This window comes from Toxoplasma gondii, chromosome Ia (genome assembly GCF_000006565.2).
Source record: "Toxoplasma gondii ME49 chromosome Ia, whole genome shotgun sequence".
NCBI classification, from domain to species: domain Eukaryota; phylum Apicomplexa; class Conoidasida; order Eucoccidiorida; family Sarcocystidae; genus Toxoplasma; species Toxoplasma gondii.
Window position 1 is genome coordinate 592,835 of NC_031467.1, and position 20,769 is coordinate 613,603.

A 20,769-nucleotide genomic window follows, 5' to 3' on the forward strand; every position below is an offset into this window, starting at 1 on the left:
GACTGGCAACGTGGCTAGATGCAGCACGTACTCAAATTCAGTCGGGCTGTCTAAGCGGGCAAATCGATCCAGCTCGAAGCGTGTTACCGGTGACATCATGTTGCCAGCCTAAAGCTGTTTACCAGCGAACCACTATTAGGCAGTTATAGACGAAAAATTGTCCGAAGGAATTTAGCTAAAACAGATTAGTCTATTGCTCTTTGTGGAAGACTTTGATGCTACTTGTACCAAAGTCAACAAGGACGGCAGCTGCTCGCTACAGTTTAAACGACTCTTGCGGGTTTGTTTGAGTACAAGGTATTCAGGATTTCCCAGCTTGGTGGCTACAAGCAGACATGCACACCATAGATATTCTCGCAAGCTTTTGTTGAAACTGAGGGGGGCGCTGCAAGAGAACAAACACCTGCGTGTTAATGCCTGCTCGGGAGAAGGACTCGCCTTGATGTTTCCGCCACAGCCTCATACGAAAACAATCCATCATGCGCTGCATTAGTGTCTTTATTCCACAATCACTTATTTAGCGGCGCAGTTCGCAGTGTGTGTAGCTCGTAGCATCATCGAATTACTAGATAAGCGGACTTTTCTCTGAAGTAAGATTTTTCAAAACCTGGGCACAGTCCAAATTGGCCCGTTTCCATGTCCAGTGAATCGCGTTTACTGGTGTCGCGAAGAATAAACACACATGAAAGCAAACACAAATTTGACCCGCAATTGGGTGCGGCACCGCAGATTCCATTAAACTCGAAACCGTTGTCACTGTTCCTGCCAAGCACGTCTGGCTGCAAGTATGGGGGCGGTTTTTTCTTCCCCGTGCTCCCAAGTTTTGCTCCCTACCATTCTCTATGGGAGATCGTCTTTTCTCTCCTCATTCCGTACGCCTATCCCGTTCGTGCTCTTTCCTCCGCTTCTGTATCGCGCCACTGCTTTCCCCCTTCTGTAAATATCACGGCTTGGCCGTGAGGCCGTTCTAGGTAGATCCCGCGCCTTCGTTAGTGCTGTCGTTCCCCTTTCTTTCTGCCGCTTCTTTCCGCTGCCTTCCTTTCGCCTGCAAGTGCATCATTCTTCTAGAAGTTCCTCTTGAGACGCAGGGACCCGTTAGAAGTGACTGGGACGACCCTGGTCCCGCCCCAAACGTGCGTCTCGGTTGAATGTTCTCGGGACCCTGCAGAAACTGGCTGAGGTCTCCTGGGTCTCGCCAGCTGTTCTTCTTCCTCAAGTTGCCGCTTGAGTTCGAAAGAAAAATGTCCCGCACTCGAAGCACGAGGAGCGGTGCAGGCGGGAGGCGAAGAAAGAGAAGCAGAAGACGCAAGCACAGGCGGAGATCCGGGAGCAGATAACAACTGTCCATGTGACGCCTGACCACTGCACAGCCGAGACGAAGCTGAGACAACAGAAAGAGAAGACGAGACTTGACGGGAAGCTGAGAATCGAGTGAAACTGTTGGAAAGACACGCGGGGTGGTTGGAAACATCTGCAACGCGAGAAGAACTTGAGGATGAGGCAGCTGCGAGTAACGAGATCGATGTGGAATTGGGACTTCGAGAGACAAGCGTAGAAGACTGCAGGGGAGAAGAAGGCCCGTTGACAAATGTGCTTTTGGGGATTCGAGAGAACAAGATGGAAGATGCAGACATCGTGCGCGGAGGCGGCGAAGATGCATCGGACGCTGAGGAGCGAACAAGCATAAGGGAAACAGGGGGCGAATGCGGATCCGGCGACAGATCAGATGCGCACCGAAACGCGGTGGAAGGTGATCGGAATGAACTAGGAAACTGAGATGTGAGAGAAGAGGAAGACGGTAAAACGCCGACGCCGGACCTTGGTTCTGAACGACGCAGGGACAGACAAGCACCCAAAGAGGACGAAAACCGAGAGGAAGAGTAAGGAGAGCCAGAGTCAGCAGAAGAGCAAGAAGGGATTTGAGGTTCACAGCTTGGAGAAATTCGAGTCGATAGAGAAGAAGATTGAAAAGAAAGAGAAGATGCTGGTGATACAAGACACGCTTCGACGGGATGCGGTCGGCTGGGGTCGGCACGGAGAATGGCGACGAGGCGAGACGCAGCTTCTGCAGCGATGAATGCAAAGGGGATAAAAATCACACATGTCAACAATATATGAGGAACCAAGATGACCCAGACAAGCATGCAAACATCCGAGGACGGAAGCGTGCATCCAAGGTGATAAGAAGTGAAGTCATTTGATTCTCGTGTACTGGGTTTTCGCCCTCCGTCATTCCCACCCTGTCACAACCTCTCTATTACTTTTTGGCCTCCAGAGAGTCATCCGAGCCAACGAACCGACAAGAGAAAGCGGCAAAGTTCCCGCAAGACACACTGAACAGAAAACAAGGACTCACAGCTAACTTGAGTCGGTGTGTGTACGTTTATGAGTGTCTTCCACGTCCATCTTAACTGTATATGTGTGTATGCATGTGCACGTTTCTTCTGTGTGTACAAGCACGTATGTGAAGGCAATTATCTAGTATGTGGATTGCCCAGCAGGTGCGTTTATTGTTGGGCTACGCAATCATACACACCTCCACCAGCACAACGATTTGCATGTATGTGTAAGTGGAAGTTCGTTTACGTGTGAATGCCTGGGCCAACATTTTCAGAGCGTTTTACTTTGCGTGTAGAGCTGCAAAGAGAAGCACGTCAACTGGTAGATACTGAAACACTTTCAGTGGCATCTGTCTTTTACTGTCTGTACCGTTATGTCCATGGAGGCACCTAACTAGCGCTATGAGTCAGAGGGCATCCCGATCCGTTTGCTCACCTGCGTCCATACATATCTATGTCCTACGCCCATGTAAAAACTGCATATCATTGGAAAGGATTTCGTACAACAGGTGGAACTCGTCACCAGTTTGTGTGTTTGTGGTCGATTTGTTTTCTTCCTTACGAATGCTTCTAGTGGCGGTCGCGGCCGCCTGTCCTGCCTGTCCTTTCTCTGTAATGCGGTCTGGCAATTGATCCATTTTTGGTTTGTGGCTTCGTCCACTGATTTTCGCTTTCGAATTATCAACAGTGCTGCGTTCTGTCAAATGTGTTTCCGTCTCTTCTTTCTCGCCACACTTATTTCTCGCGCTTCCCTCAGAGGTCTTCGTCTGCCCTGTCCTTTGTATTTCCGCGTCGCACTCGCCGTCGGTTGCCGCTTCCTTCTCTCGTCTCTCTTTCCCTGTTTCTTCTCCCTTTTCGCCCTGCCCTCCATCTCTCGTGTCGCTTCCTTCATAATCTGCAGCCCCCCGTCCCGTGTTGTACTTTCTTGTGAACGCCTCGCGCTCCCTTTCGCGCCTTTGAACTTTTCTTCTCTCTTGTTCTTCCGCGGAGTCCTTCTCCACCAAAGTTCCTGCTCCAGGCAAAACGCCTGAAATAGCGACTTCCCCTCCCCGTTCTCTAAGCTCTTTGAGGCGACGTGTGCACTGTCCCCCGACCCTCGAGAGTTGAGAGCTCTCAACTCTGCACCTCTTCTCCCTCTCCCGTGCTGCCTTCTCTGGCTCCTCCTTCTTCTCTGGCTTTTTCGTCCAGAGGTTCGTGCCACCCGCTTCGACAATGACGAATGCCTCCGGATTAGCTGGCAATGAACGAGTCTTTCTGTCTCCGTGGCTTTCCCCTTCTCCATTCGCCTTATCTCCCCGCTCTTCCTCCCTCGCTTCGACACCACGTAGGCGAAAGACCAGCCCGCCAGGCCTCCAGACAGCACGGATGTTGTCTTCCTCACCGAAGACTGTTCCGCATTTAGATGCCGGATTTGTTCGTTCTTCTGTCTCCTTTCTCCTCGCACCTCGTGAATCAGTGCCTCCTGCCTGGCCGACGTTCGCTTCAGTTTGGTTTCCTGAAGTCGGAGACACTTCTACGAGCGTGGCTGTCTGGCGTTCTCGCGGCCACACGAATTCATTCGAAACTTTATCTGAACTCTCGGAAGTCGGCCCAGAGCTCTTGCCTGATGCTGGGCCGGCCCGGGTGTCTCTCCTGACAGGGGCGAAGTCCCCACTAGAGCAGAAACGAAGACTGCAGAGAGAAGAAGAAGGCGAGGAACAAGACGACCTTGTATCCAGACATGCTTTTCTCTTGATTGTGTCCCGGAGTTCGGTCTTGAAGACAGTCCAGGAGGAAGCCGAAGAAGACAAAGCAGAAGACGCTGCAGCTGGAGCAACCATGGACACCTGAGAAGGCACGTCCTCCCCAGAGGACGACGCTTGAGGAGACAGAGACAGGAAGGCCGAAAACGGAGACACAACCGACGCAGAAGGAGACAAGGGAGAAAAGGCAGCGCTAAGAGACGTGGGATGAGGCGAAACAGAGGATGATGAAGATACCAGAGGACCTGCGATTTGCGCAGGATCGACGGCAAAGGAAATGCGGCGAGTTGGTTTCGATAATCCTTTCGTACTTCTTGCAGCGATTCCCTTCTCCTCCCCAGGCATCTTGACACGAGCAGGCTGACTTTTGTCGCCTCCTCGGCCAGAGAAAAACGCTGATGTGGATGAAGCAGGTGAGTGAGAGACGGTGACGGAAGCGAGACGGGTTGCGATCTTCGTTTTCGAGGAGGAAGGAGAACTGCAGGGAAACGAGGAAGATGGTCTCGAACGTGGAAGCGGCAAAGGGACGTTGCCCTCTTCTTCTGTACGTTTCAGTGCATGCCCTTCGCTTTCTTCCGTGCGAATTGAATGATCTTCACCCTCTGCTTCCGTCTCAAAGTCGCCCTGTCGTGTGGAGACCCACTTCTGTGGGGACGCCTTCCAGCGCTCCGGGTGTCTCTCCAGTTCACGTCGGATGGCCTTGAGGACCTGCGGGGGTGGAGCTGAGACATTTCGCTTTCTTTTCAGCTCGCAGAGGCTACCACCTCTGTTGCCTACGTCTGCGACGTTTGACAGAGAATCCCTTTCATCCTTTTGTTGACGCTTTCGCACTCTTCTAGCTTCGACTTCCCGCGCCTCGCCCTCTCCAACCCCGGCTGGCGGCTCTCGACTCTTTGACGCCTTCTCCCAGTTCCGGGATCCGTCGCTTCTGTCACCCGCCCCCTCATTCACAGTCTCACGTCCCGTTTTTCTCTTCATTTCCCTCTTTATTTCGCTTTCTGTTTCGCTTTCTGTTTCGCTTGTTGTTTGCCTTGTTTTCGTCCTTTCCGGCTCCGTCGCCGATCCGAGTTTTGTGTGCGTTGCCGTTTGTCTTCCGTTCCTGCCAAGCGAGACGCGTCGTGGTCGTTTGTCAGCTTTATGCGAGAGAGGACGCAAAGAAAGGGAAGCGAACGGATGAAGGAGTTGCACCCAAGAGGATCGAAAAATGGAAGGCCAGCGAACAAGCGCGGGGATGGGCTTTGTGATTTCGATGTCGAGGACGAAGCCGTTGGCGAGGAGGCGCAGGAGTGCAGAAACAGCTGACAAACGCGAGACAGGAGACAAACAGAAAGAGAGCGAGGGGTGAGGAAGCCAGAGACAGACGCAATTGATACGCCTCTGAATGCTTCGTTGCTTCCACTTCGACTTTCGTCCCTGTCGTGACCGTTCCAAAGAACTTGTGCTTTTTTTACGAAATGTGAAATTCAACCGAACAACGGCATGGAATGCCCACATCAAGAGACACGTTGTTCCTGTGTCTTTTTTGAAGACCATGCGCTGAATTAATATATCTCTGTTCCATGGTGAAAGGTGAAGGCTTACGTAGATGTATACATTTCGGTTGATATATGCTTCTACAAATATATATAGATATATGCATATATACATATGTCTGTACAGACATACAGTCGCACATGCATACGCGTCTATGCATCTATCTATCTATATACAGGTATCTGTTCATAGACGCATATGACTGTGTACGCGTGGCAGCACGCTCTATCAGAGCCTTGTCTAAGATGGACTGTCTCTGCGTTGTTTGTGCTCTTGCTCTCCCTTTTTTTGCGCGTTTGGGTGGCACTTCCTCCGTACCGAGAGGAAGAAGACATCTCGTTTCTGGATCGACGAAAAATGTACTGAGCAAGTCCTTGGTCACATCCGCCGTGCGACGAGAGTCTAGAACGGTTGCCAGCCTCTTTTGCTGCTCTGAAAGGGTTGCCGCATCTTTAGCTGCCTTTTCTGCAGCTGCGTGTCGATCGAGAAACACGAAATTTCGAGGCTCCGTTTTTTCTCGAATATTTCCACTTCTTAACTGAATCAAATTGCTCTCCTTTTCTTCCTTCTGTTCTGTCTTTTCTTCTTTACGCGGTAACCAGGTCTCCGTGTCTCTCTCCCCTTGACCTTTGTTGGGGACGGCCAAAGACTCAAGTGGAACTCGAAGCAGCTGGCTACGTTCCGCTGTGCCCACTTCCCATGAAGCGCTGGAATCACTTTCCCCCGAAAACGAGGCGTCGTCCTCCGTAGCGAATCGAACCTTCCCTGCTGCGTTTCTTTTTCGCTCTCTTCTGCATTCATCTCCCGATCTCTCCGCCATCCCCCCTCCTTGCTGTCTTTCGTCTCCAGCCTCGTCTTCCACCTTGCCGTCCCCCGACGCGCTTCCAGCGTCTCTTGGACAAGCGAGGGAAGATGGAGAATGGTCAGAGGCACCTCGTGTCGCTTCTTCTCGGGTATTTCCTTCTTCATCGCCACTAGGCACACTTACAGGCGCTTTGTTCCCCTCTTGCAAAAGGATAGGCGCCAGTGTGGTGTGGAGCAACTCGCCGAATGTCGCAACGAACGGCCGAGATGTCAGGAGCTTTACAACAGCGCGAGGGTCTGGAGAGCCAAGAGCGAACGTCGGGCATGCATCACATTCCTCGAGTTTAGTCTCCTCTCTTACAGCTTTCTCCAGCTCAACTGCCTGACCTTGAGACTCTGCGGTAGGAGACGACGAGACGGCGTTCGATGACGCTAGGGACGACGATACAGCGGGAAGGCCGGGCTCCAGCTCTTTAACCTTTTTCGGAGAAGAAAGACTCCCAGAGCGTTCTTGCTGCGGTGGCTGAGAGAGCTTGTCTGCAGGTGTTGATGTGCCCGTCTCCTCTTGTCTCTCTTCTTCACTGTGCTCGTGAATCAGAGCCGGAAGTAGACATCGGAGGAGATCGAGAAACGCAGCCACCCGCTGAACACGGCGTGCAATGTTTGCCTTTTCGTTTTTTAGAGGTCGTTTGTACGAATCTTGAGAACTTTGATATTCTCTATCTTCCACGCCAAACGAAGCTCGCGACCTCGCGCTCCGTTCTTCTCTGTCTTCTTTCTGTCCTTCTCCGTCTCGTTCTTTCTCCCCGTGGCCAAACTCACCCCGGCTGCCCCTGTGAAACCCATATCGTTCGGACGCTGTCGAATAAGATCGGCTACACAGATTTCTTTGCCTCTCAGTTTTCTTCCTGTCGAGTGTGTTGCCACCTGTCGGCCTCATAGAGACCAGTCTACTCTGTCTCGCCTCGTCCTCCGCCGGCCTCCATCGTCCCCCTGGGGCGCTCATGGCCCTGTGGGGTCGCAGAAAGCGCTTCGGACGAGAGAGAGAAGACGATGATGGAAGGAATCCGGCGGCGGAAGAAGGAGAAGAAAAGGGGTACGAAGGAGGAAAAAAGGGGGAGTAGCCTTGTTCAGCGCATGCGGTTATCGTGCTTTCATTCGTGAGAGAAGACAGTCGAGGCTCGAGGGTTCCCTTCCTCGGAGGCGGCGGGTGAGAAGACGAAGAGCATCGAGCCACACAGAGAGAGCGCAGACTCGCTTCCGTTCCGCAAGCGGATCGCTCCCTTCCTTTTTCATCAGGCGATGCGTGAAAAAGGGTGTTCCGCCCTTGGCAGGAGGAAGCACACCCAGAGGAAAAACGGTCCTGGGGAGAGATGACGGCCGAAACGAACCGGCCTCGAGGCCAGGTGGAGGAAACGAGGACCTGAGACGAGTTGCGTGCGAGTGGAGACGCAGCCGATGAAGAACGCTCGGGAGAAATGTGGGGAACTTCCTCTACACTTGGAGCGCGAGGCAACGCGAGCTGGAGGGACGCGCCCTGTCCCGAAGCCCGTGACAAGCGTTGTTCTGCACTTTGTCCCCGTTTGTCTCCAAATCCTGTCTTTCCTCTCCTTCCTCGACCTTCGTCGAGCCAACACGACTGCGTTCTTCCTTTTCGTCTCGTTCTTCGCGCTCCTTCTCTCTGCGCTGCATCTCCGGGGAACGCGGTCTCCCGCCTTTCTCTCCCGCCTTCTGTCTCTCGGGCTCGTCTGCTCGTTTGTCTGTCGACAACGGTCAGGAACACGGGAGTCGCGTTTTCTCCCTCGCCGGTATTGTCGTCTGGTCTTCGTTTCTCGTTTTCATCGATGCCTGTCACCTCGCTTGATCTGACGAGAATTGCCCCGTGTCTCCTTCGCCCGCCTGTCTGCTCGGGGTCTTGGCTATCCGAAGAGCCGCCGGCAGCAAACGCAGAACTTTCGCGAGACGCAGGAACGAGCTGGAGGGTAGCGGCTCTCAGTCGGGCAGCGGCGACAGGGCCAAGAAGCAGAGTGCTCTTTCCACGTGCTCTTCGACTGCAAGCTTCACGAGACTCGGTGACCGAAAGGCCCGCGTCCTCTCCTGTTGAACACAGACGTAGGGAGAGGACAGCTAAGAAGAGGAGAATGACTGATGCCTGCTAAGAGAAGGAGACGCAGGATGCGAGAGAGAGGCGGTCACCCGGGAGGTAAGTCCAATAACCACTGTTCTCCTGCTGCCTGCAGACAAGCGCGTGTTATGTCGATGCATGGCGTTGGGGTCTTGGTTTTTTCCAGCTCTAGAATCAATCAAGAAATCGAGACACGCTCCCAGATAAACGCCACTCCGGTAGAACCCCGAATGCGGTTCTCACTTTGCAACGGCAGGAACTGTTTCGCGTCTTCATCTCCGATAGGCTTGTGCCATTCGCTGTGCCACCTCCTTCCGAGCCCACGGGGAGCCACAGTTCCACCGGGTCGGCAGGTAAACGCGGGGACTCTTTCCGGCTTCCCGTCCGTTTCTTCTTCACATGCTACCGTCTCTTTCATCTTCTCTCTTGCCTCCACCTCGCGGGTGAAGAGGGCCGCTCGCGTCTGGGCGGAAGCCGCCTCCTCCGCCGCCTCGTCTGCGCGGCGGCGGGTCCTTTCGGCGTGTCTGACGACGGCGCTTGCCTTGGCGAGGAGCGCAAGCGCGGCCGCTTCTCCCTGACACCCGCCTGCGTCCGTGAAGACTACGGTGCGGATCAGTCTGAGCAGGAGCTCTGCGCTTTCCTCCAACTGTGAGAGCGGCATCCGTGCTTCGCCTTCGAGCAACGGTCCTGCAGGGCAGAGACTCGGGTCCCTCCAGAGACGCGCTGCGTGGGCCGCTTTGGATGCTTCCTCGCGAGCAGCTGCTGCAAGTTTGCATGCACGCCTCGCGTCTTCAACGGCGCGCAGCGCGGTTGCCTTGGCGCCCAGAAGGGTGGCATTTGCCACACGGGACAAGTCCGTTCGAATCGCGACACGGGGAGACTCCGAGGCCTTCTCAGCAGACTCTGTATGGGCTTCGGGCGCCGACCGCGGGCCTGCGGAACCGCCACAAGATACAGAGAAAGCGTAGAACGGGGAAGAATGACGAGAGGGGATTTCGCGGAAGACTGACAAGACGCAGTGACGAGGACGGATGATGAGACAGCGTGATGATACCAGTGTTATTTTATTTTGTCAGCATTAATCATGAAACGGTTATAGGAGCTGCATGTCTGTCGCGAGCTCCGGCTGTGAGATGGTGGGTCCTCATCCAACTGAGCTGATGACTCTTAACTAAATCGTGAAAGACCTATCCAAGAATAATGGAGGATAGTTACCGCGCTGGCAGATCATCAAAGCTTCACAAGCAGAACACCCGACGAAGACACGTTGGACGAGGAAAAGGAGGAGGGACAGATGCGTGAGGTCGAATGGCAATGCCACGGAAGAGAAGGAACAAATACAGAGAAGGACTAGAGCATCACAGGGGGAGACAGCAAGGAAGAAGGAGACGATCGCGAGTTTCGAAGGAGATTTGGAGGTAGCGTCAACAGAATCTTTCAGGCAATCCGGGGAGCCCATAGGGCGACCGAGAGACCACGCGTGTGTTGCAACAGTTCTTGAAAAAGGTGGTAAGTGGAATAACGGAACGTCTTACCTTCCACAGGCTGCGCAGCTCCCTCGACAGAAGATGGTTGTTCATTCCCGGAAACCAAAGAAGAGGGAGAAGAGGAAAGAGAAGACGTAGGTGGGTGGAAGCCTGTTACGTTGGGAGCCATGCGAGCGTGAGGCTCTTGACACTTCAGCTCGCTAATCGACTCTATCGACTTTGCCGATTCGCCTGCTCCGCGAGGCCTCTCGTGACCCCCTCCAAGTGCCAACGCGGAACAGGTCCAACCTGTTTCTACATCGGTGCTGAGTACAGAATTGTGTTGAGGGTTTCGTGTAGCAGGATGAGAGCAGAAGAAAGAGGAAATGCGAGAAGCCGGCGTCTCTTGCTGATAAACCTGCTGAGAAATATTCGTTTTAGAGATGTCCTTCTCTTTTTCAACATATGTGGCTCGGGCGGACGCAGCCGCAGCTGAAGCAGCAGCTGTAGTGGAGAGGAATGAGGAAAGGCAGGAGACCAAAGAGAAGCGAAGGGTGAAAGAGACAACGAACAGACGAAGAAAATCCCGAGGCATGCGACCGAATTAGATAAATTCAGAAGGAGAGACGATACGAGAAAGGGCTGGCAAACAAGGACATCCGCAGGGCATGGGGCAGAGGCGATATGGGAAGGCAAACCAAGGGTCGAGGGAGTTTTACGAGTTCGTTCCAGGTGCACGCTGTGACTCCTGTGGAGACGGCGTTAGAGAGGCCGAGTGTAAAACGTGTTTTCTATTGCAGGTAAGAGCAACGTTCCCCAGGCTATCTAAATGCTGGGTTGTTGTTCTCGAAGGACAGGGAAAACGTTCGGCAGCGAATTAACAATCTCTCAGCTTTCCAGGCATATCCATCTAAGAGGAAACCGGAAGAGGAACGTTGGGGCACTCTGGGAAAAGCCCGATTTTCACTCATTCACCTGTGTGCTGGGGGTGCTCGTAGATCCGGAGGTGTACAGAGACTTCAGCATCCCATTTCTCGGTCGGCAAAAGAGCAGCAGCAATGTCGTTCTTATCTACCCAGCGGAGGTGTCTATCCATCACACGAAGAGATGAGGGAGAGAGGCACATGTGAGTGAGTCTTTGTGTCTAACGAACTGCCCGTACAGGCAACGTACAATCACGATGGGTGCGTATGTTCTGGGTAGTGCATCATGAACACGTTTTGTCGTTTCTGGTGGCTTCACAAAACGCTCTTCGTGGCTCAGTCCTCTCCACGCGACTGCAGTCAAACATAACATAATGTAGATGCCCAAACCTTTCGTTCCTTTTCAGCGGAACACGAAGTCCCACGACCCTTTGCTTCCCTGACTATCCCTCTGTTTTCTAATGGATTTTATATAGCATCCACGTGAACATGATTGGAGTAACGGAGTGAGAAGCACGCAGCCACAGCGAGCGTTCCTCGAACCATGAGATCGCGTTCCCCTGTTTCTTCCATTTCCTTCTACGTTTCTCAGGGACCTGGGATATTCGAGCAAATCGAAAAAGAGGCACTGAATATTATGCCAGATTTCCGAACAGGCTTTCATCTTCTGTTTTTCTGACCCTCTTTCGAGGAAAGCTGCCCTCTGTTTAACGTGCTCGACATGCTGCATCCTCGGCGTCAGGATATCCAAATTCGCCGTGATAACTCATGCGCAGAGATAACACGCATTCGCATTTCGAGAAATGGAAATGTTCATGTGTAACGAGCTCGAAAATCTGACCGTTTTATTCTGTCGCGGTGAATGTAGACTTCCTCGAGCATTTGGTCTAGGGGCACGCTGCATGACACTCGCACGTAAAACCATGTCGGCGGCATCTGATCGGAGAACATGACGACGGCAAGGAAGAGAGTCTAGACAACGAAAAAGCAACAAGTAGAGAAAACGGCTTCGTGTGTGCCCTAAAGGTCCTTGCAAAACACTGAATGATTGCCTAAGTCAGTATGTCTTTGGTATGTTTCTCCTGCATTCTGCCTCATCCTCTGTTTTCACTGATACGTCATTGCATAAAGGAAGGTGCTGCTGAATTTTAGTTCTCACTGTTCCCTGGAAAGGTTTCGTTTATGGCATTCGACTAACCGTAAACCTCAGTGCCTTACGCACCTGCTTACCATGAGGGAGAGACATTTCGCTGGAAGCTAGCAGCCTCGAGGTCCTCCAGTGACACACGACCGTCTCTGTCTCTGCGGAAAGTTCAGCAGCAACACCCACCTATGTGTCTTGGATACCATGAATTTCACAGGGTATACGGACTGATGAAGACACAAAGTACGTCTGTTACACGGACTGGCACAGCCTCAGGGGAACCTCAGATGCGCGTGTGCATCTCCGTTTGGCAGTCAAACAGCATACAAGCGATTTTGGCGACCGAAAGGAAAATCTTTGTACTCCTTGGCATCTCAGAAGTGGCAGTGAAACCGGCACTAACAACAAGCGAAAAAAGCTGGGGTAGTGTACGCGTGTAACCAACCCGCTAGAAAGGTGCAACGCACACACGAATACTGTATGGTGTTTTCGATTCCGTGTATTGGGAGACACGAACAACAGCAGTTTCCGTGACTGTCTCGTTGAGATCGCCCACCGGAGTATTTCTCAGAAATTTCGCGACTTTCATACATCGTGTGGTAGGCATGTACAACAGGTAAATATTTGTACTTTGCGGATGCGGCGAGTGGGGTTGGTGGTACAGCTCTACAGATGCGGCAGCCATATCGTAGGTATGGAGGTTGAATCACCGTTGTAAGTCCTTTGGCTTGTCTAAACGTGTAACATTTAAAGCGGTGCTTGCTCAGATGCAGCTTCCGGACCAACAGTGTCCACATGGTGGAAACTATGTCAAGTGCAGATATTTTTCAATGCTGCTGTGCGGTTACTGAGGAACTTCGATAGGAAGACCGACGATGACACAATGTCATTCGGTGCCTTTTCCACTCGCGATGCCAACCACATTGCCGTTTGTTTTAGCCCACGGAGGCCGTCTTAACCGTCGTAGATGAAGATTTCAATTGAAATGTGTTTTTGGACTCAAGAAGGGCTAGTACCTACTGGGACTCCTAGAAGGCCCACACTCTACAACGGAAGCGCTTCTTAAGATATTCAGATGCTTGAGAAAACGGCTTTTTTCCCAGGTGGCAAAGGAGAGCCCCGTCTAATCTCGCCTACAAACAGGACGACTAAAGGCGAAATGGCCTCACCGGTCGACCCCGCGAAAAAACGTATCGATCGCGCGGGCGACTCGAGCCTCTAGATCTGCTTTTCTGCAGGCGAACACATGGGAATTCGTCAGCCGTTTCTGGTGGCGTTGTGCTGTTTAGAAGTCGTCTCTCCTACCACTTCAGAACAGCGGATAAAAGGGTGATGGATACTGAAGACGATGAGACACATCATCAGACACGCAGATATGGGTGCGAGTTGTTTCTTCCAAGGCATTCCGTGACCGACACGAAGACTCTACAGAGCGATCTGCGTCCTCGTAATTACACAGTGGATTCTTTTGATGTACTGCGATACCAATCGGTGGAGTCACCACAACTGAGCAGCTTCTGTTTTCAAGCAACATCCCCAGTGTACTGTGTCGGAATCAGAAGCATATGCTTAACGAGCAAACGGCTGCAGGCAGAGGTGAAGAGAGGGCCGAATGCTTACAGGGCAAGAGTGTACTGGAAGATACGAAGGAGTGTTTTAGACTCGTTACTCCCTTTATTTCCCTTTCTTCCTTTGCCTCTGGTTAGGTTGATGGTCCCCGCCGTCTTCTGGCTACGTCTTTCCTCCATGCCATTGTTCTGTGCCGACATCATATGGGCAGACCGTTTCGAGCGTATCTCTTGTTCTTGCCTGTTTTATGAGAATCACTGGAAGGAGCATACCGTTTCTGTTTCTCTTCTCGCGACCTGTCGAAACAACCCTCATGCCGTCGCTTCAGCGCCTCACATAGCCTGATGCGTCTTTCTTCTTGTCTGTCGTGGCTCACGTCCTCCTCCATCGTTGGACAAAGCTTACGAATACCTGAGGTTTTCTGCTACATTCGAGATTGCCCAGCATACCCTGAGGGAGAACGCGGAGGCCTTTGTGTGTGTGTGTGCGGCAGTTTCTAGTGTCTTCCACGGAGGCGAAGGCAAAAACGTTTGAGGCACACTGGGCTGCAGAAACAATCGATTGGTAGGTATATCCGGTTCTGGATAAAGATGCTCCGTATTGGACAGCAATTCATCGAAGGAGACACGCGACCTCGCTGTGTGAGACGTAAACAACAGTCCCAGCCTCGTCCGTTTCACGTCCGACCATTAACCACCGGGCAAGGATGAATATCATGAGTTGCGTGTGGGTTTTGTGATTCAAACAAGGATACAGTTTAGGGACTTGCTGATATTGGGAAAAGCTGAAGAGGCCAGGAACAACAAGAGTGAGACAGGGAGGGTTGATTTACACAACTATGTGGGGCGCTGGCCCACAACTCACCGTCGAAAATGGATTCTCGTAAATGTGACAAAAGTACGCCACAATGGATATAGCTACAAATTCTTGTAAGACATACACTTAATGACGACCCACCTTTCTAGAGCCGCACTTGGAAATGCAGAACACCGGAATGTCAAGTGCGAATTCCCTTTAATAAAAACCAGCTGGTGCTGCCGCACACTCGAAGTTTGCTAAACTCACTCGAATGTGGCCCGCTAGCCCTGCATCGTCTTATGAATCGATCATCGGTTTCAATTTGAAGTCTGGCAAAGAGTGGTCTATGCGTTGAGTTCCATTTGGTCTTTGTAACTCGTAGATGCTCTACTGTACTGATACTCACGCCAACGTCTTTTGATATGAAGCGCCACACTGAGTCTGAAGGTTGTTCTTTGTGTCCACCACACAAGGGTGCGCAGCTTCCGTCAAGGCCGGTTTCTATACTCAGGTTCTGGGATGGAATGTATGAAAACAGTCACGGAAGTCGCACCATATGCTTTTCCTGTTCCCTTCCATTTCCAAAGCTGTATCTTTACGGTTCACAGTGAACAACAATGGCGTCTATCTATCACATTCGCCATCTAAACGGCCTCCTGATGGCGCTGGGGTTCACAGGATCCCCGCTGTCATTCGGTCTGTTTTCCTCTGGACCGAGGTTTTTGTCGGTGGCCGACGTTCTGAGATGGCTTGCACTCCAATGTACCGGCGTCAAAGAACTACCAAAGCGACCATTAGAAAATGCAGACGATCGAGTGGCTTTTGTCGAACAAATCTCCGAATTGTTAGCCCGGCACGCGAGTTTCTGCCTCGATGTAGAGACCATATATGCCGCAGAGGGTGCGGCGGTAAAGGAGCTCATCAGACTCGCGAGGACGCTCCTTAACGCAGTTCAAAGCGCCATAAACCGGCCTGCCCTTCCTGCTACATTAGAAAAGCAGTTGCAAACCATCAGCACATCAACTGCAGTAGAGCTGATGCCCGTTTCTAGAGGGGACTGTGTTGGCCACTCGGCAGGTCGGCCTGACGGAGCATGTTGTATCGACCAGCTTGCCATGGCAGCCAAACTTCAGCAACTGAACCTTTCTCGGTGAGACGCCAACCCGATGTTTTCGCAGCTTCATAAATTCCTATTGCAAGCAATTCTCTCACACGACCAAAGTGTGACGCGAATAAATAACCGCTAGTTCGCTCGGGGCGACCCGCTGAATGAGGTTTGTTGCTTTGGCATTCGATGCTTCCTTTGGAAAAAAGACACACGTCTGGTCCTTTCATTGCTCTTCATTCTACAGTCTCCGACTAGTCCTCAGCAAAAGCTTGTCCCAGCTCACCAGAGGCTGAATAGCTTTGTAGCAGCACAAAACATTCCCCCAGGTCAAGACTGATTCCCCTACGTCGTAGAACAGCTCGCTCTCCGCGTCGCTCGAATGATGTGGAATGTGGACTAGGTTACGATGACAGCATTACCCTTTCGTGGTTCCGAAAACGGAGGCTCGATGAAACTCCAGTGTATCTGCCGCTGAGCAGTGTGCCAGTCCCCGATGGTCCTTCGAAGAAACTACTGAAACTGTCCCACAGTCTCGCGAGCTACCTGTAACGTTTGCCTGTGGCATACGTGCGGTTTCGCTGATATTCGCGTTTCGAGCCTGCTGAATAGCTGGCTCGGTCTACCTGAGTTTTCGGCCTTTTTCTCCTGCGTGCTAATGCTCCTACGGCGTATGCGCGCAGCTCCGCGGCCTCCCAGTTGGTTGACACTGCGGCTTCTCTTCTGCAGGCTTTCGAGCGCCACAGCAGGCCGGAACGTGTTATTCTTCGACGACGCGTTCGGGATTTCTTGCTGAGACTAGGTCTGCACTTGGACAGCGGCGCCGACCAAGAGCTGGAGCACATTCAGCTTCAGCTTGCGGAGCAACTGAGACGGGCAAAAGCGGATCTTCTGGATACGCAACACGCGTGTCTTGACCTAGAGAATGAAGTGAAACGGACCAATGTCTCTCTTAGCAGAGTAGGGGGAACACATATTTAGATGACCGAAGAAAGATAGGTGTACGAACGCGGCAGGGGGCCGTCTCGAAAAAGATACCCGGCTCCCAGAAACAGAAGTGTAGCCCCCCCCCCAAGGCACTTTTGTAAAGAATACATGCGAGAGGTGGAATAGGACCGGCGGCTTGTTCCTCCTGAAATAACTTGTCACCCACACTCCAAATCGACTGAGTCATCTCTGTAAACTTGAAAAAGGTGCTTATATATGTGTTTACATGCTTCCGCTTGCCAGACGGACGGAAGCAAGTGGTATGAGTGCCATTTTCGCGTATGTATACACGTAAGCAAGCTTGAGAATAACAATTCGTGCTTGCCCGTCTGTGAATGGGCAGCTGTTGATGGGGCACAGAATAAAACGAACCAGTGCAGAAGAAACGTTTCTTACATGAGAACTCCAAAGGCGGCTCCAAAGGCGGCTTCAGTGTCGCTTGCGATGGACTAACAGTAGACGCCCGTTCTCTGGTGGTGTCTCTTGTTTGTCCAGTTGACTCAGGACAGCGACCGAGCACAGAAGCGTTTGCAATCCCTGCAGAATTTGAAACCAGCCTTCCTGGAAGATCACAAGAAGCTTATGGTGAGACATAGAGAACGAGGTTCTTCGCAGACTCAGCGGACCCTCACGTTTGCATGTGACGCTTGAAGACAATATGACAAACGGGATTGCCATGTTCTTGTGTTCCTTTCAGCAACCGAGGTCTGCTTCCGTCTCGTTTTCATGTTTTTTAACCTCTCGGTGTGTGCCCGTTTGTTGCCGACGCAATGGAAATTAAGGGTCATTGTGCATGAGTAGACCTCAGGCCACACCCGTGTTAATTCCAGAATTCCCTATAACTTGCCCATCCAGCGACTTGTTTCTTCTTCGACTCTAGTCACTAACTGGTACCTCAACCAAAAACGCCACAGGGGATATGTTTCTCTGCCTCTGTTATGCTTGCTTTTCCCCTTCATTTCTCCTTCCTTTTTTACCTCGAAGGCAGAGCTCCAAGAGACCTACGACATGTACGTCGCCTGCGTGCGCAACGAGCGATTTCTCGAAATGGAAGCGGAGAAAAGACAGGCAAAGGCGCGAGCGGGGCTGCTCGAGCAGCAGAAAGTCCTTCAAAACATCCAACAGAAAATGAAGGACGAAGCCGCTAACCTTCTGGCGTGCAGGTTCGACAGAGGCACGTCCGATGACGAAGAGGAGGGACAGAAGGAATCCGTAAACTTAGCTCGGAAGAGAAGGTCGACCCGAGAGAGTCAGGAAAGTAAGCAAGAAGAAACCGAAAACCCGTTCACTGCTTCTGGAAGACAGCTCCCGGCTGAGACGTCGCGTCGAAGGCGACCACAAAGGCGAGGCAACGGAGAAACGACAGAAAGACGAAGCTCTGACGATGTTGAATTCTCTGAGGACATGCAGGGAAACGGGGTACGCAAAGGAAATCAGTTCACTGTTGCAAAAAGGTGAAACGATCCCTCGATTCCGGTGAAATGCTGGAGAGGGACGCAAAACCTCTAGGGCAAGCAGAACGCCCTTCCTGAGTACGCCTGTCGCAACTTTCCATCGGTGCCCATTTTACTCCTGATTTTCTGACCTCTCTTGTTTCCCCTTTCCTAACGTTTCTCGGTTCGTTTTGCAGATCCTTTAGCCTGTGCCCTGTCGTCTCTTCCACGATTAGCCTTTCTTGTTCTTCTGTCATTCCACATATTTTCCCTCCTCAGTTATCACCCAGATCTGGCGTGTGTAACGCTAGTGGCATTCAGTGGTTCTTTCTTCTCCCTTTGGTTCTCGAATCAGTACCCTTCCTTTTCTTCTCTGCTCGGATTGTCTTCTCGTCTTTCCCTTCTTTCTTGCACGCTTTCTCGCAGATGCTTCCCCTCCATTCTGTGTTGTTTGCCTTGTTTTCGCTCCTGTCTCTTCCTTCGAAAAAACCCAATCCTTAGCTGTCTTCGTTTTTATCGATCAGGTGCCTCGAAGCAGGCATCACGGGAACCCTCGGGCAACATGTTCCTCCCCCGCATGTGGTGAGGACTTCGACAGCTGCGCGAGCCAACGAAACGAGAATATTGGACGGATCAATGCATACCTACACGTGTATAGACGCACGCGCATGAAAATATATAGATGTATATATATGTATATATACATATGTATATGCGTCTACAAATGAAGAGGGATACATGAATACAGATACATATTTTTTATATGATTAGACGTGCATATTAGTACGTGTGTGGTACCACTGGCAACAAGCAACATGGATCAGTCTACTGTGATAGTGTATTTTAACGCTTCAAGTATTTAAATCCGCCCAGTAGGGTTTTCAAATTTAGCGTAGCTGCACGTTCCCTTGTACCGCAATCTTGTGCGGCTGTTCCGTCTCTTCTGCTCAATTTCGTCTCTCTGCCCACGAGAAGTGAACTTGTCTTCGGTCAGTCTCTACACGAAAAGGCTGCTGACTGTGTAAGCCCCGTTGCGACATCTGCTCCCTTCCCCCCCTAACAAGGCGACCTCACGGTTAGTTTTGTACAGTTTCCGTATCTGTCTCCTTCCCTTCTCTTCTCTCTCTGTCTCTTCCTGTTCGCAGTCACGCCCTGTTCCCGTCTCTTTTATTTCTCCGCTTCTTCAGCTTCCTGTTTGTTTTCCCTGAATTAACTTCTTGTCTCTCCTTCTCTGCGGCACAGGCGAAGACTCGCAGTCCTCGTCTTTCTCGCAAGAGAGGGGAGACGACTCTGTGTTTGACAGTGACAGCTGCTTCTCTGAGGAAGAAGACGAGGAAACGCGAGCGAGAGAAGAGTTAAACAGTCAACACGATTCACACACGCACACTCGGAGGGTTTGGGGGAAAGAGAAGGAAGGAAAACTTCCCAGTCTCGACTTCCATACTTTGATGAACATTGAGGAAGATCTCGGTGAAGAAAGTGACGCTGCTGAAGAAGTCCTCACAGCGACGGAACGCCGACGAGCAAATGAAAGGGCTTATCGGCAGGCAATGGAAGAGACCCTTTTTTAGAAAGTACCTGTTCGTATGGGAGTAGCGCTAAAGTGTTGATTCGTTACGGCGTCCCACGACTCTCATCACGAGGCATTTTCCTCGTCATGTGAGTCCACTTTTTCTCCAGTTTCCTTGTTTTCGTTCTTTCTTTGTCGCCTTCATGTCTTCTAACATCTCGTTTATCGTGATCCGTGTTATCGTTGAATTGTCGCCCCGTCTGAGCCTCAGCTTTGACCCGACACTTGCCTGCCGTTGACTTCTGTTCTCGTCGAGACTGACCCTTCTTCGCTTCTCCTTTTGGCGGCTTTGTGCTCGACACCTGCTCTTCAATGAATCCCCTTTCTCTGCAACGGCGATTTTTTTTATCTTGCATGTTTCGTGTCCTTCTTCGTTCCTTGTGAAACCTTCCTGTTTCCTCTGTTGTCTTTTCATTCCCACGTCCTCCCGTCATTTTTCTTCCTTACCCTCGAGCTCTTGGTTCTTCCCTTTCACCACCCTATCGACTGTCCTCTTGAGGCTTTCTTCCTCTGTGTTTTGCCCGTCTCTCGCCTTTCCTCTCTCCTCGGCCTGTCTCCCTGGGCTGCTTTCCTGTCTGTATCCCTCACTCCGCCCCTTCCTCCTCCGCGAATTCTCCGTTTGACTTTTGTCTGACACCGGCGTTCTCCAATTATTGCAAGAGCTTGCGAGATCTCGACTAGCTCACTTCTTCGGCTATCCCGGTTCGCTGACTTGACGTCTTCACCAGTGATTGTCCTCGAGAACTACCAATCAAAAATGCAGAATGTAGCTCTCTTTGCTGCACTGCTTTCTCTTTTTGCTTTGCTGCTTTCTCTTTGCTTGACTTCTTTCTCTTTGCTTTCTCGTTCTTTTTTTCGAACCAAGCTGAAGTTGGGACGACACGACAGCTGCAAGAAACTCGGAGCATCTGAGAGACTCAGAGGCGGCTGTTTCCCAGCTGGGAAACGCAGTCGAGACACAAATGTTGGAGGAGAAAGACAACGTAGGTTGCCTCCAACTCGCGTAGCAATAAAAGTGTTATTTCTTCGAAAGAAAGAAGCAAATGACGAAAGAAATATGTGCCTGTGTAATGGTTTGCTTGTCGCTTTGGCTCAGAGAAATCCCTTACTTTTCGCGCCGTGACGACTGTCACAAAAACAGGAAGTCGACGGCAGGGATCAGAAGGCCTGACTGGGCTTCGGTGCATGCAAATAATTCAGTGGCGCATGCAATCAAATAAGACGGAGTTAC

At 51.5% G+C, this 20,769-nt stretch overlaps 2 protein-coding genes across 2 annotated transcripts; one reads left to right on the forward strand and one right to left on the reverse strand.

Moving 5' to 3' along the window:
- Positions 1-1,034: 1,034 nt before the first annotated feature.
- TGME49_293840 (hypothetical protein) lies at positions 1,035-10,199 on the reverse strand (the record flags this gene model as incomplete). The annotated part of the gene is made up of 5 exons (XM_018782206.1): positions 1,035-2,065; positions 2,902-5,379; positions 5,933-8,515; positions 8,787-9,476; positions 10,079-10,199. The coding sequence occupies 5 exons, from the start codon at positions 10,197-10,199 to the stop codon at positions 1,065-1,067; spliced, it is 6,873 nt and encodes a 2,290-aa protein (XP_018638610.1). The 3' UTR covers positions 1,035-1,064.
- Positions 10,200-14,796: 4,597 nt separating this feature from the next.
- TGME49_293850 (hypothetical protein) lies at positions 14,797-20,651 on the forward strand. The gene is made up of 5 exons (XM_018782207.1): positions 14,797-15,593; positions 16,232-16,478; positions 17,031-17,120; positions 17,520-20,240; positions 20,635-20,651. Exons 1-4 carry the CDS (start codon positions 15,061-15,063, stop codon positions 17,991-17,993), a joined length of 1,344 nt encoding a protein of 447 aa, XP_018638609.1. The 5' UTR covers positions 14,797-15,060; the 3' UTR covers positions 17,994-20,240; positions 20,635-20,651.
- The last annotated feature ends 118 nt before the right edge of the window (positions 20,652-20,769 follow it).